The sequence below is a fragment of the Leuciscus leuciscus genome (genome assembly GCF_965113295.1).
Source record: "Leuciscus leuciscus genome assembly, chromosome: 16".
NCBI lineage: Eukaryota > Metazoa > Chordata > Actinopteri > Cypriniformes > Leuciscidae > Leuciscus > Leuciscus leuciscus.
Window position 1 is genome coordinate 26,206,637 of NC_138740.1, and position 12,975 is coordinate 26,219,611.

The 12,975-nt window shown below is 36.4% G+C and overlaps 1 protein-coding gene across 2 annotated transcripts in view; it reads right to left on the minus strand.

Moving 5' to 3' along the window:
* Positions 1–12,257, minus strand: part of rxraa (retinoid X receptor, alpha a) — a 170,072-nt gene extending 157,815 nt beyond the window's left edge. Inside the window, exon 1 of one of the 2 annotated variants that reach the window (XM_082141953.1) lies at positions 12,117–12,257. In XM_082141953.1, coding sequence (XP_081998079.1) covers positions 12,117–12,147 — 31 coding nt within the window. In that variant the 5' untranslated portion in view covers positions 12,148–12,257. The remainder of the gene's footprint in view (positions 1–12,116) is intronic. The other variant, XM_082141955.1, reaches the window with a different exon arrangement.
* Between the last annotated feature and the right edge of the window lie 718 nt (positions 12,258–12,975).

Genomic DNA, 12,975 nt, shown 5'->3' on the forward strand with positions numbered 1-12,975 from the left:
TGCTGCAAAACTTTTTGTACACACGATGATTTTTCCCCATTTGTCTTACTGTATAACAACTTGGTCACATCAGGCAGGAGTGACTACGCTCAAGCCTATGTATTCACTTTACAAACAAATTTTAAAAGTATTAGACAAAAAACCTAAGGATTATCATCATTGTAATCTCCTGAAAAAATATAATCTTCTCAATTTTGATAATTTCTTATTTTATTCGGCCGCATGTCTAATGTTTAAAGTTATTCATGATCTTGCACCCCCTCCTCTTAGAGCATGCATAGTATTCTCTGGCAGTGGCAGTGCCAGTAGAACTAGAGCATCAACTAGGGGTGATTTGGTACCGCATTTTAGAAAGACAACCTTTGGTCAATCCGCCTTCTCTGTTAAAGTAGTGGGGAAGTGGAACTCAATACCCACAAACATTAGAAACTCAGGAAGTTTTGCAGTATTTAAAGCCAGCCTCAAAATTTGGCTAAAATCAGCACAAGAGTGTCACCACTAATGATTGCATTGTATTTTCTGTATTTTGTATTTGGTGTATACATTAAAAATATATATATATATATATAATATGTATTTTTGTAAATTTATATAGTGTATTTGTTGTTTAGTGGTTGTTTTGAGTCTTTTGTTTTTGTTTTGTCTACCTGTCCAGGGACAACAGATGCAAATTAGCTGTTAGCTAACTCTGGTGCAATTGTTTAAATTGTGCGCTGTCCCTGTCAAATAAACAGTAAATAATAAATAATAATATGCATGCTAATAAGAAACTAGTTAATTGTGAGAATTGGACCCTAAACTAAAGTGTTACCAAAAGTGCATGCTAAATTAATGATATAATGTATGACATTTTTTTTTACTTAACTGATGTTGAAATTGTGACTAGATAGTACCTAAAAAACTTTCTCTTATACATTCTTACACATATTGCCTTTAAAAGATCACTGTGAATAAGCCCCCGTGGTCAAAGCTCACCTCAAGTGGAGGAAAAAAGCATTACACTGCTTATTGTCTCAGCAAGCAATTAGCTTATTTATGAAAATGTACAACTTGAAGCTGACTTTTTTTTATTTGGCTAAATCTTCATTTATTGGGTATCTAGGCCTACACTTCATGACACCCTGAACTGTTCAGCTTCTGGTCAGTAGTGCTTTACTTTAAGTAGAGAGACAGCCCTTTGAAACAAACCTCCTTATGTTTCCATTCCTTGTCCTAGCTCATTTGTCTCTGTTAGGTCAGGGACAGACAACAGCTTCACCATTATTAATATTGATCTTAGGCAGTTACGATTGATTTTCTCTCACCCATCATCCTCAGGTCATTTTTGTTGGTCAGGGGACCTGGGATTTTCCTAACTATCGGAAAGCAAAGCATTTATGTATTTATTTATGAAAAAAGTATATATATATATATATATAAAATATATAAAGATGCTGGGCTGTTAATAAATGTATGCTTTGTTATGTAATTTTGCCTCCAGAGTCTTTCTGGATAGAATTGTATATATAAAATGTAATTAATTAATAAATTAAAGGTAGGGTAGGCAATGTTTTTCATAAACACTTTTAGTTGTACTGTTTGAAACTCTTCATATCTTGATAGCAATCGTTAATAGAAATGGTCTAAATATTATTAAATCTAAACCTACATATATCTTCTGTGGAAGTCTTAGAACCAAACAATGTTTGTCTAATCATTGCATTTGGTCCGAGCCACTGAGCGCTGTGCCAACAAACAGCAGTCCCCTTTTACAGTTCCTCCTGTCCCAAAACAACATGCTTATGCTGTGTTCACGCCATGTCGTAATTACGTCACGCACTACTCTGAGCCGTTCTGAAGGGAGGGTGTGATCTGGCTATTGCTAGCCTCTCCGGGAGTTGCCTACCCTACCTTTAATACATAAATGGACACAAATAGGTGGGACTTTACCACAAACAACCAATAATTGAAAATGACTGGTTTGGCATTTAGTTTGATGTTCATAATCTTGTTTCTTGAGTATTACCATTTGTAAATATTGTACAAACACTGTTCTGACCATGGTTGATTAATTTAGTTGAGAAACTGAACATATCTTAATACATACATTGCCACTGATAAGTGGCATCTGTCCGCTCTTGAAAGGCAGCAGCCACCACTGATCTAATCAGTGACTGTGGTTTCCTATGCTACCATGCGCTGTCTCCAGACTACATGCAGACTAGGAATTAATACATAACTTTATGCCTGAATCTCACTAAGTAATAAAGTGATAAGTGAGCCACAGATTTACCACAAGAGTCCTGTTAGGCGATGTCTTTCAATGAGCTTATTCAAGTTCAGGAAGAACCGCTCTGTGGTCTTCACTGGGTGCCTGCAGGCCTAACAGATGCTCTACTTTTCACATGAACCCAGGCTTACCAGCCCATTGTAAATACACACTAGAGAACATTACTTCACAATAGATAAAATCTTTCAACAGTTTTAGGGTAAAGAAATGCACGTCTTTATTAATTTCAAAGCCATTTAAAAAATAGAGGCTACTGAAACGGTGTAAGTTATGATAGTGTAGACCTTTGCGGGGGAAAAAACGTAGAGGAAATAAATACCCCTAAATGTGAATAAAGCTAAACATCAGCATATACGCATAAATGAAAAACCTAAAACACTTTATTTCCCCATTGAGCTCCAAATAAGAAAACCTACAGAGTCTAAAGTTGTAAACATAATTTGAGGCACCTATGGGCTGGCAGTGCATTATGGGAGAGAATACACATTCAGACATTTTCAAAAGGAAGATTACAGATCAATATATCAACAAATTTTATATACAACTCCTAATATTTTAAAATGATCTCTGGGGGGGGGGGGGGAATTAAACCTGCCTAAGACGGTTTTCTAGTCTTACCTTTAGATAGCTGCTAACTAGACCAGCTGAAGTCTAGCTTTAACTAATTAAAGACTAGTTTGGTAAGACTGGAAGAGCATCTAAGATAAGAAAACATTTTTTGAGTAAAACTGAGTGAAGCTGAAGCTGAAGAGCATCGCATTGTGGGACACACGGTGTGCTCTCTGGTATTCCATGCATACAAAAATAGTACATACAATGTTTAGTATACATACTGAAAAATTGCACGAGTAATACAGTCTATTCTTGGACCACTGTTGTTCCTCATTTATATAAATGATATGTTTAGTGTTTCGGATGTGCTTTCCCCCCTCATGTTTGCGGATGATACAACCCTTGTTCTTTCACATTCACATTTTAGTACTTTAATGAGCAATGCAAATGTTGGCTTAGTTGCTTACACTGCTTGGTTCACGTTAAATAAATTATCTTTAAATATTAAGAAATGTAATTTTGTTGTTTTCAGTGGCAGAAAAGCATATAACAAAGAACTAGCGCAAATTAGAATTGGGCCTGCTGAGATGCTTCAGTTAACAACAACAACATTTTTGGGAGTTATTATTGATGAAGGTTTGAGTTGGAGAGGACACATAGACTATGTTTGTGGCAAAATTAACAAGTCAATTGGCATAATAAGGAGGATTAGCCATCTTGTTACTCCAAAATGTCTCCGTATCTTATATTACAGTTTAATTTATCCGTATTTGTCATATTCTAACATGGTGTGGGGGAGCACATTTCCTACAAAGCTACATAAAATTTTAATTCTCCAGAAACGGTTTGTCAGGATAGCGGCTCGTTCAGGTTCCTACACATCTTCAGCTATGTTATTTAAGAAATTGCAGTTTTTTTCAATTTTTGACATTAATACCTTCCAAATATGTGTTTTCATGTACAAATTATTTTCATCGGAAGGAAAGATTCCTAGTCAGTTCATGTTATACTTTAAAGCAAACTCAGCTGTTCATGCTCATAATACCAGGCAGGTAATGGATCTCCATCCTCCAAACTTTACCACATGTAGAGGCCAATTTTCAATAAGATTTAAAGGTACACAGATATGGAATAGATTTTCTCATGTGGCAAGACAATGTACCTCAATAGAGAGTTTTAAAAGAGTTTTAAGAGGTCTGCTGATAAACTAGTTTGTGCATTTGTTTTTTTTTTTGTTGTTTTTTTTGTATTTTCATTTACTGAGAAGTGTTTGTTGTTTTATCATCAATATTATCATGACATATTTTTTCTTTTATTAATGTTTATATGAGTTGTATTATATTGTGTTTGCATTCTTTGGTTATTTTTATCTTTCTTTGGTGGAGGCTTTAGATAAGCCATACTGGCTTTTTGCCTTCTCCAGCACTGTGCATCAGTATGTCCTTGGTGTTGTATTTTCTTTTAATTTGTGCAAATAAAAATAAAATAAAAAAATATACAGTTATATGCTATTTCAAGCATCAGTCTCCTGGACAGGACGAGCCCATGGAGGGTGTCTGAAATGCCCTTCTCTGACTGTGGAGCACTGTATGTACTATTACGTCCTTCCCATACAGTGGTTTCCCTCCTTACCATATCCATTCTCATCACTACTATGCCAGCTAACCTTCCCAGAGACTAGGCATCCTTGCTGTCATGGCACTTGGCGAGTGCTGAGTGTGAATTAGACATGACTGGGTAACTGCCGCCTAGAGTCTTATCCCTCAAGAGAGAAGAACCAGACTACAGAATACAATTGGATACAAAAACACAAGTGTCAATTTGTCCATCAGTGACTGGTCTCCTTCGTTGTCTCTATATGTTGATAATATTTGAGGCAGAAAACCATCCAAAAGCCATGAACAAAAGCCATCTGTTATGTCTTTAAGTTACTACACCTGACAAAACAAATGTTTAAGTAAACGGCAATACCCACAGGAAAAAGTTGACAATGACGACATAGACAACTTTACAGCTAAAATCAAATTTCATTTTTAAAAGTCAACATGAAATCACAATTGACAATATTTACTTGATTAACAGTGTAGACAATTTAGCAAACTCTTATTCTGTCTGGCCCCCATTCTAGCATGTAACGTCCACTTTTCATAATCAAAACAAGATCCTCCCTACAGAAACATTCTTTTTGCCCAACGAATTGTATAGTTTTGGTGTCATGTAAGATCCTTGCCGAAAGCAATTCCATTAGTCAAAGATTTTATCGGTGCTCTATTCTGTGGCTAATTTGAAATTATATAAAATTGCTTTTTTAATCAACATTTTTATCCGTCAGCTTTGCCACCACAAGAATAAGTGGTTACACTTTATTTTAATGTGATGTAGTTACATTGTTTTTATTAAATATCCTGTCTGAAATACATCACATTACTGAAGTAAAATGGTTTGCACACATCAATTTATGTTGACTTTAACAAAAATATGATCTACAGCCTCCAAACTCCTCATACAATGGCATTGTTTCCTTCCATTGTACTCTGTACAAACGTTTAATGTTTGTATGTCAAGTCATTTGAATGAAATAGACTACATAATTCAGCAAATAACTATGAAGGACATGTGCATAAACATATTACTGAATTCAAATGTAGCGGCCTCTCAGTCTGCAGTCTATTTCAAAACAGACCACATAATATATATGGCATTAAGCACTGGCCTCTAATTTAATTTCCTCTCAAATTTGGCAGCACAGCTGCATTAGTTCACTGTGATCAATACGAAGATGTCTGCAATGAAGAAAAAAAATCATTTTACTGTCTTTATTTCAAATTACATCATGCAGGAACATTAAAGTAAATTGTAGATAGATCCTGTTTCATTATTTATTGTTTCATAGACAGTAATTACTGTCGGACGACTTTGATGTGGTGAAAGCACTGCTCCTTCCCTTCCTGTTTCCCTTCCCTGCTAGCCGCCCTTTCTATAATTATTCAAAGGATAACTGTGATTAATTTGATTAAACAGTCCATGCTATGAATTAAAAAAAGAGAAAAATATACATTTTATGTCATTTGGTTTGGTCTCATTTTTGACCACTGTGGTTAAACTCCAGTCTTCACTTCTTCTCCTTGAATAATAATATGTCTTGTCTTTAAATAGGACATTTTTGTGGTATGCCACAGTACCTATTCAACTCTGGTAGACCCCACGAGTGCATTCAAACAAAGCACATTTGGAAATCATTATGATTTAGCCGCTGAATGGAGCTAATGGATGGGAAACAGGGTTTAGGGGGTTTATAGGGAAGCTGATGAACATATTCAGAGAAATCAGTTCATTAGTCTTGGCTGAAAGCAGCAAGCACACTCGTGCAATCATAGCTCACTGTAGGCACACATCCTAAGTGCTCACTGAGTGTGGTGTGCCGAGCCAAACCAGAGAGTTTACACAACCTTAAACGAGCAATCTACGGAGTGCTAAACTACCACCTCCCTGAATTTATAACATGTTCTGACGATAGTAAAGACAACCGCAATGTACACACACAGGAGGAGTTTTACTTTGAGCTTGGCTGGGGGGGACAAAATTCCACAGGAAGGTGTATTCACACCAAGGGATCAAGGTTTGGTTGGCTAGCATAGCTGCTGGTAGTTGCCAGTGTAGTGCAAGATACACTTTTTGAAAGAACTTTTCTAGCTAATCAAAAGAGCAGTTAGCTCTATGCTAAACAAGTAGCCTAAGCTCTATATGCTAACTGAAAACACAAAAAAGAAAAAAAATTGGGCTCAGTAAGAATTTATGTTTTTGAAAGAAGACTTTCAAAGCTAAATTTATTTAAATACAGTAAAACAGTTTTGTAAACAGCAAAATATATTTAATATATTTTAAAATGTAATTTATTCAGTAACACTTTAAGGTGACGTAGTTACACGTTACTACACGTACTTACACTATTAATAACTGTAATTATGCATAATTACAAGTAACTAACACTAAGCCAAACCCTAACCATAACTCTACAGTAAGTACATGTAGTTAATTAATATTACTCAGTACTTATTTTAGTAAGTACAATGTAACTACGTCACAAAGTGTAACCACTTATTATTGTGGTGGCAAAGCTGACGGATAAAAATGTTGATTAAAAAAGCAATTTCATATAATTTCAAATTAGCCACAGAAGAGAGCACCAATAAAATCTTTGACTAATGGAATTGCTTTCGGCAAGGATCTTGCATGACACCAAAATTACACAATTCGATGGGCAAAAAGAATGTTTCTCCAATGATAACCATTCAAAAGTAGCCATGTATTCCGACAAAATAATTTTATTTTATTTTAATATATATCACTAAAATCAATTTTTACAGAATGGGGATGCCGATAATTATTTTCATGTTATAGCTAATAGCAGATAAATGGCAGATTTTTTTTATTTAATATTATTTCGTCTAAATAAATAAAAAATGAAAACACTAAAATCAATTGTTTTAAATGCTGTGAATTTAGGCATGCCAACATTATAATGTCAAGCATGAAGAATTAATATTTTTAAGATTTGGATACATAGAGATAACATTTAATCTTATTAAATGATTAATGTCTTTAACAATTCATTTTAAAATAAGTGTAAGATGATATCTAAATGACTGTGATAATGGGAGGAATGACCATGCATAAATAAATATGCGATTTCAAAATCCAATACAGTAAAATAAAAATATCTCTAATCAGTCTCCACATTGGATACAGAAGTAAATTTACTTGTACTTTTCTAAGAGTGTAGCTAACAATGCTAATGTAGCTTTTTAGGTTAAATTCGAAACCTCTATCCTTGAGTATCCAACAAATCAAAGTGTTATATCCACAACATAGACGCTAAATGCATGGACTTTAAAACAAGTTTGTCATATCTTCACTATGCAATAGCCATCTACTCTTAGCCCAAGTTCAGGTGATGTCAGAGCATACGTCCTGCGGTATGGTTAGATTGCGTGGAGGGTGGCCACTCATGCATGAAGGATAGTTTGGGCTTTGCTGGCGTGATCTTCTGCCTCATGGATTGGCTGCATGATTCTCTCCTCAGTGCAAGCCTGCATGGTGAGCTGTCAAAGTTTATTACAGTCACACACTTCCAAGATCAATAGAACCTCATCCCGAGACATACAGGGAGAAGGAAGGATGGTGAAAGTGGAAGAGAAGTACACAGAAAAAGGACACATGGGGCAGAAAGATCAAGGGTAGAGGATGTGGTGATAATTTGTTTGTGCCTCTTTTGCAGCTTGCATTACAAAACATGCAATCTCTGAGTGTAGAAGTGCACAGTCAGCCACACTGTCAGAGTTTCAGAAAGATATTAATGAACCATTAAGAACATCGTTCTAATGTGCTGAAAACAAATCAACCGGTTAATGTTGGATCGGGCTAGTGAACCCCTAAACGATTCCTTTCAAGAAAGGGCCTAAATAACACCCGATGGCATAAACATAGGGACGAAATCTGCTCTGCATTTATGACAGATATCATAAGCTTTTGATTCCAAACAGAGCAACAATCTTTTCTACAAGCACTGGCAGAGAGACAATATTTCTTGCTTTCTAAATCATGAAAGGGTCCAAGGGTGTGCCAAAGCTTCCACACGCCTTCTTCTGGGGTTTTGTTTAGTTGCCAATCTGATTCTTTTGGCAGACGACTGTGTCACTTATGAGACAGCAGGATTTGTGTGGCTATGAGGCAGATGGAGAGATTCAGAAAGCCGCGAAATAGGAAAATGAGCTGTCGAAGCATGCTGAAGTCAAGCCTGGTCTAGACTGCAATCAACAAATCTTTGTGAAATTATAGCCTGCTTAATCTTCAACACATGACATGTGATAGCCAATGAGGATGATGAAAAGAGCAGATCATTATATGAATGGATATATTTACATACACTCATTTAGATAGTGTATGTAAATGTGTATGTCACAGTCTTCTATTGTTTTATATATTACCGTTTTATATATTTTATATATTATCGGTACCTATAGACTAACCCCCCCCTCCCCCTCCCCCCAACCAAAATAACTAAACAAAAACAATAATTTACCTTACCCCTAAAATAATGTGTGTAAATATAATAATAATGTGTAATATTATAATATGCAATAATATTTTAATTTATTTTCAAATGTAATTTATTCCTGTGAGGGCAGAGCTGAATTTTCAGCTGCCATTACTTCAGTGTTCAGTGTCACATGATCCTATAATGTTTTCGCTGCTTATAGATTTTGTGCCAGTGAAGATTGTGTGACTCCGAAGACTGAATTAATGGCTGCTGAAAAAAATCAGCTTTGCCATCACAGGAATAAATTACATTTTAAAGGGATACTCCACCGTTTTTACATATTAAACTATGTTATTCCCTTAACTAAGACGAGTTGATACATACCTCTCTCGTCTCAGTGCGTGCACTCAATCGCTCTGGCGCGCGGCGACACTTTGATAGCACTTAGCTTAGCCCAGTTCATTCATTAGGGACCAAACAGAGATGAAGTTAGAAGCGACCAAACACCTCCACGTTTTCCCCATTTAAAAACAGTTACACGAGTAGTTACACGACCAAGTATGGTGACACAAAATAAAACGTGGCACTTTTCTAAGCGGTTAAAAAGGATAACTATAATGTATGGCGGAATAGCACTTGGGACTCGGGAGCACTTCGACTCTGCGCAGTAAAAAGTCACTCCTGAAAAATCCTCTCCCTCTCACTTCTGTCATTAGAACCAACGTGATTTTTTACTGCGCCGAGTCGAAGTGCTCCCGAGTCCCAAGTGTTATTCCGCCATACATTATAGTTATCCTTTTTACCCGCTTAGAAAAGTGCCACGTTTTATTTTGTGTCACCATACTTGGTCGTGTAACTGTATTTAAATAGGGAAAACGTGGAGGTGTTTGGTCGCTTCTACAGTAACTTCATCTCTGTTTGGTTCCTAATGAATGAACTAGGCTAAGCTAAGTGCTATCAAAGTGTTGACGCGCGTCACAGCGATTGAGTGCACGCACTTAATCATAGTTTAATATGAAAAAACGGTGGAGTATCCCTTTAAAGAATATTTAAATAGAAATATTTCACAATATTACTGTTTTTATGCAGCCTTGGTGAGGATAAGAGACATCTTCCAAAAACAAGAAAAAACACTTGATTATTCAAAACTTTTGCAGTATGAAAATTGGCTTTTTTTCTGTATTGTATTTATATTTATGTCAAATTTTACTCATTTGTAAGGAGGATTTTGTCCCCAAAGTATACAAACCCACACACACCTACACTTACCATCTTGGCATAAACTGACATGTGTATCTATAGGACACAAATAATTGTATTTCCCTACTGGATCACTGCACCCACAACATGTATGTCTTGTCAATTATTCAGCAAGGGACTAGTGGTTGTTTCCTGCACCTGAGAGGCTGCAAGACGGCCCAAATCGAACTGCTTCAGCAGTCATATACTATAGCCCCCTGAACAAACACCCCCATGTTCAAAAACACTACTTAGGATGCAAAGAACAGCCTTTTAACAAAATGTTTTTTGATTATTAAATTAAATGACTAAAATCTAGAAAAAAAACAACAACGTACATTTTTTTTCCTTCAGGTTGTCACTACAAAAGTCCCCTCAAAAGGTACATATTTGTACCTTATCTAACTCTAAAGTTTACATATTACTATCTTATACACCAATGTGCACTCTTTAGGGATAGGCAAGGAAGTCTTCGTCTGTCTAAGGGTGCCTAGTGAAACATGTATTTGAAGGAGATTTGAAAAATTACTTTGCAGGAATAAAGCAAATTCAATTTCTGAAAGCTCTCAAAGCCTCAGGTCTTTACCTCTATGTTCTTGCAATGCACTATTCCTTTTCAAATCAAATGGATTGATACCGTTCCTTCTAAAAACTCTAAAAGGTCTGAACGTCGTGTCCATCTGACATACAGCAGCTCAGGGTGGAGCGTGAAGCTGCTAACGCCTCACAGAAAACACTCTCTGGCTTTTGCAACAGCAGTGGCCTACATTCCAAAGCCCCGTGCCAGCCCTGTTGCAAAATCAATACTCAACAGCCTCTCTTAACAAACACCCCGGCTCTTCCCAGTGGTATGACAGCTCCGCAGCCTGCCAAACCTCTGTCAGACTCATATTTATGCGTTAAGATTGAATTCAGCATTTTCCTCCCTCTCTATTTTCTCTTTCTTTTTGTCCTGATGGATGAAATCCGTGGCCGTAGTTCGGTAGTCAAGCCAAACAACTCAGCCTGCGGTCCAGCCTTTACATAAAACCCCAGTGAGGACCAGCCTGTGCAATCATAAAATAAATGTACTTGTGGTTATTTAGGTGGCTACACACGAAACACAGCTATATTAGGGCAAACCAACGCATTTCAGGGCACATAGAATAAGAGCATATATTTATTGCTCAAAAGAGCAGCAGCGGTTCGCCAACTAATATTTGCTATTCAGCCGAGTCCAAGATATTGCAATCTCGGCTCCTGCCGGGAGTGAAACCTGCACAGAAAGATTTTGTGTGCCAGAAGAATGACCTTTACAAAGTCCAAGTAAAAACCAGCTCAGTCACCGTCCAGTGGCATAAACCAACTTTAAAATGCCAACAATCACTTTGCTGGAAAATACATCATCGCTTTGTGACATAGCTTCATGCTTGAATGCTCGAGTACTGTACCATTTATCAAATGGTTTAGAACGTTTCCAAGAAGCAGTTTAATCCAGCTGCAATTATCACAAACATCCACACATTTAGAGTGCAACAAAGTGCTTAATTATATAATTAAGTGCAGAATGTTATAATTATTGTTTTTATTCATTCTCATTTTCTCCAAGTAAAATCCTACCATTGGAGTAATATTCTGGGTTAAATACAAGTTACGGTCAAAAGTTGGCACAACTACCTCGATTTCTTTAAAAGAAAAATCCAAAATAGAGGTTACAGTACGACACTTACAATAAAAGTGAATGGGGCCAATCTTTGGATCAATTAAAAGCAGAAATGTGAAGCTTATAGTTTAAAAGCAGCATTAATTAATCTGTAAAAAAACTTAAGTTGCAACTCAAATTTTTGCTTTTTAAAAAAAATTTTTTTAAAGAAGTATAAATTAATTTGTGTGGTAATCAAAATCAAGCCAAAAAATGCTGTAAACTCCCAGACTGGGAATATTCCTTTATGCTCTGAACGCTGTAGGCAGGATAATTAAGTGCAATAAAAAGCCCATTGAAAAACAATCTAACATATCGCAGCCTTTGAGACTCACCCATGTGTATATCAAGGCAGAAGGGATCCATGAGGAACAGCTACAGCAGATAGATGGTTTGTGTGAGAGATGAAGGGAGTTACGCCAGCCTGCGGTGATCTCTTTAGAGAGAGCTTCTCTCCTCCTGACATGTACCTAGGACAAAACAAAAGGTTTCTTTGAGGCTCCTCTTAGAAACACACATCCATGAAGTACCATTCTCCCCCCCCTCCGAGCGGTCATTTAAAGAATAGACTGTCCCCTGCTGCCGATCAATCTGTTAAGAACTCTCCATTCTCTCTGAATTAGGAAATCCTGGCTTTCTTCCATTGGAAAGCTATCGAGAGTGAGCACTGCAGGATGGATTTCCAAAACAAGACTTTCTCATGCCAAGTGGCACCTCTGTGTACAATTGAATTCCAGTAGGGTTTGTTTCTCTGTTTGTTTTACGTCCATGCAATGGTGCTGCACGTCTACGCCTCGCAACCTAAGATTTCAAGAGCAGGAAATCTGATTAAATCAGACATGCTTGTGCCATTCAAGTAGCATTTTTAATTACTAAGAAAACAAAAATATATATAATGAACTACAATGGTATGCATCCATAAAAGTACATATATATATTTACCATATAAAGAACATACTGTAAATGGGAACTAGGTCTGACAAGCTCCAAAAATAAAAAAAGAGCAGCATACAATAAAACCATAATTAAATAATTAACTTTATTAGTGCCATAATAAACTATTTTTACATCTATGCAAATGGCAGACACTAAGATTTTGGTCTATTCCTCAAACAAACACCATATATTCAAAGACTTTCATAAGACTAGAATATAAGAATCATATGAACACATTTATGCCCCACTTTTAAGGTT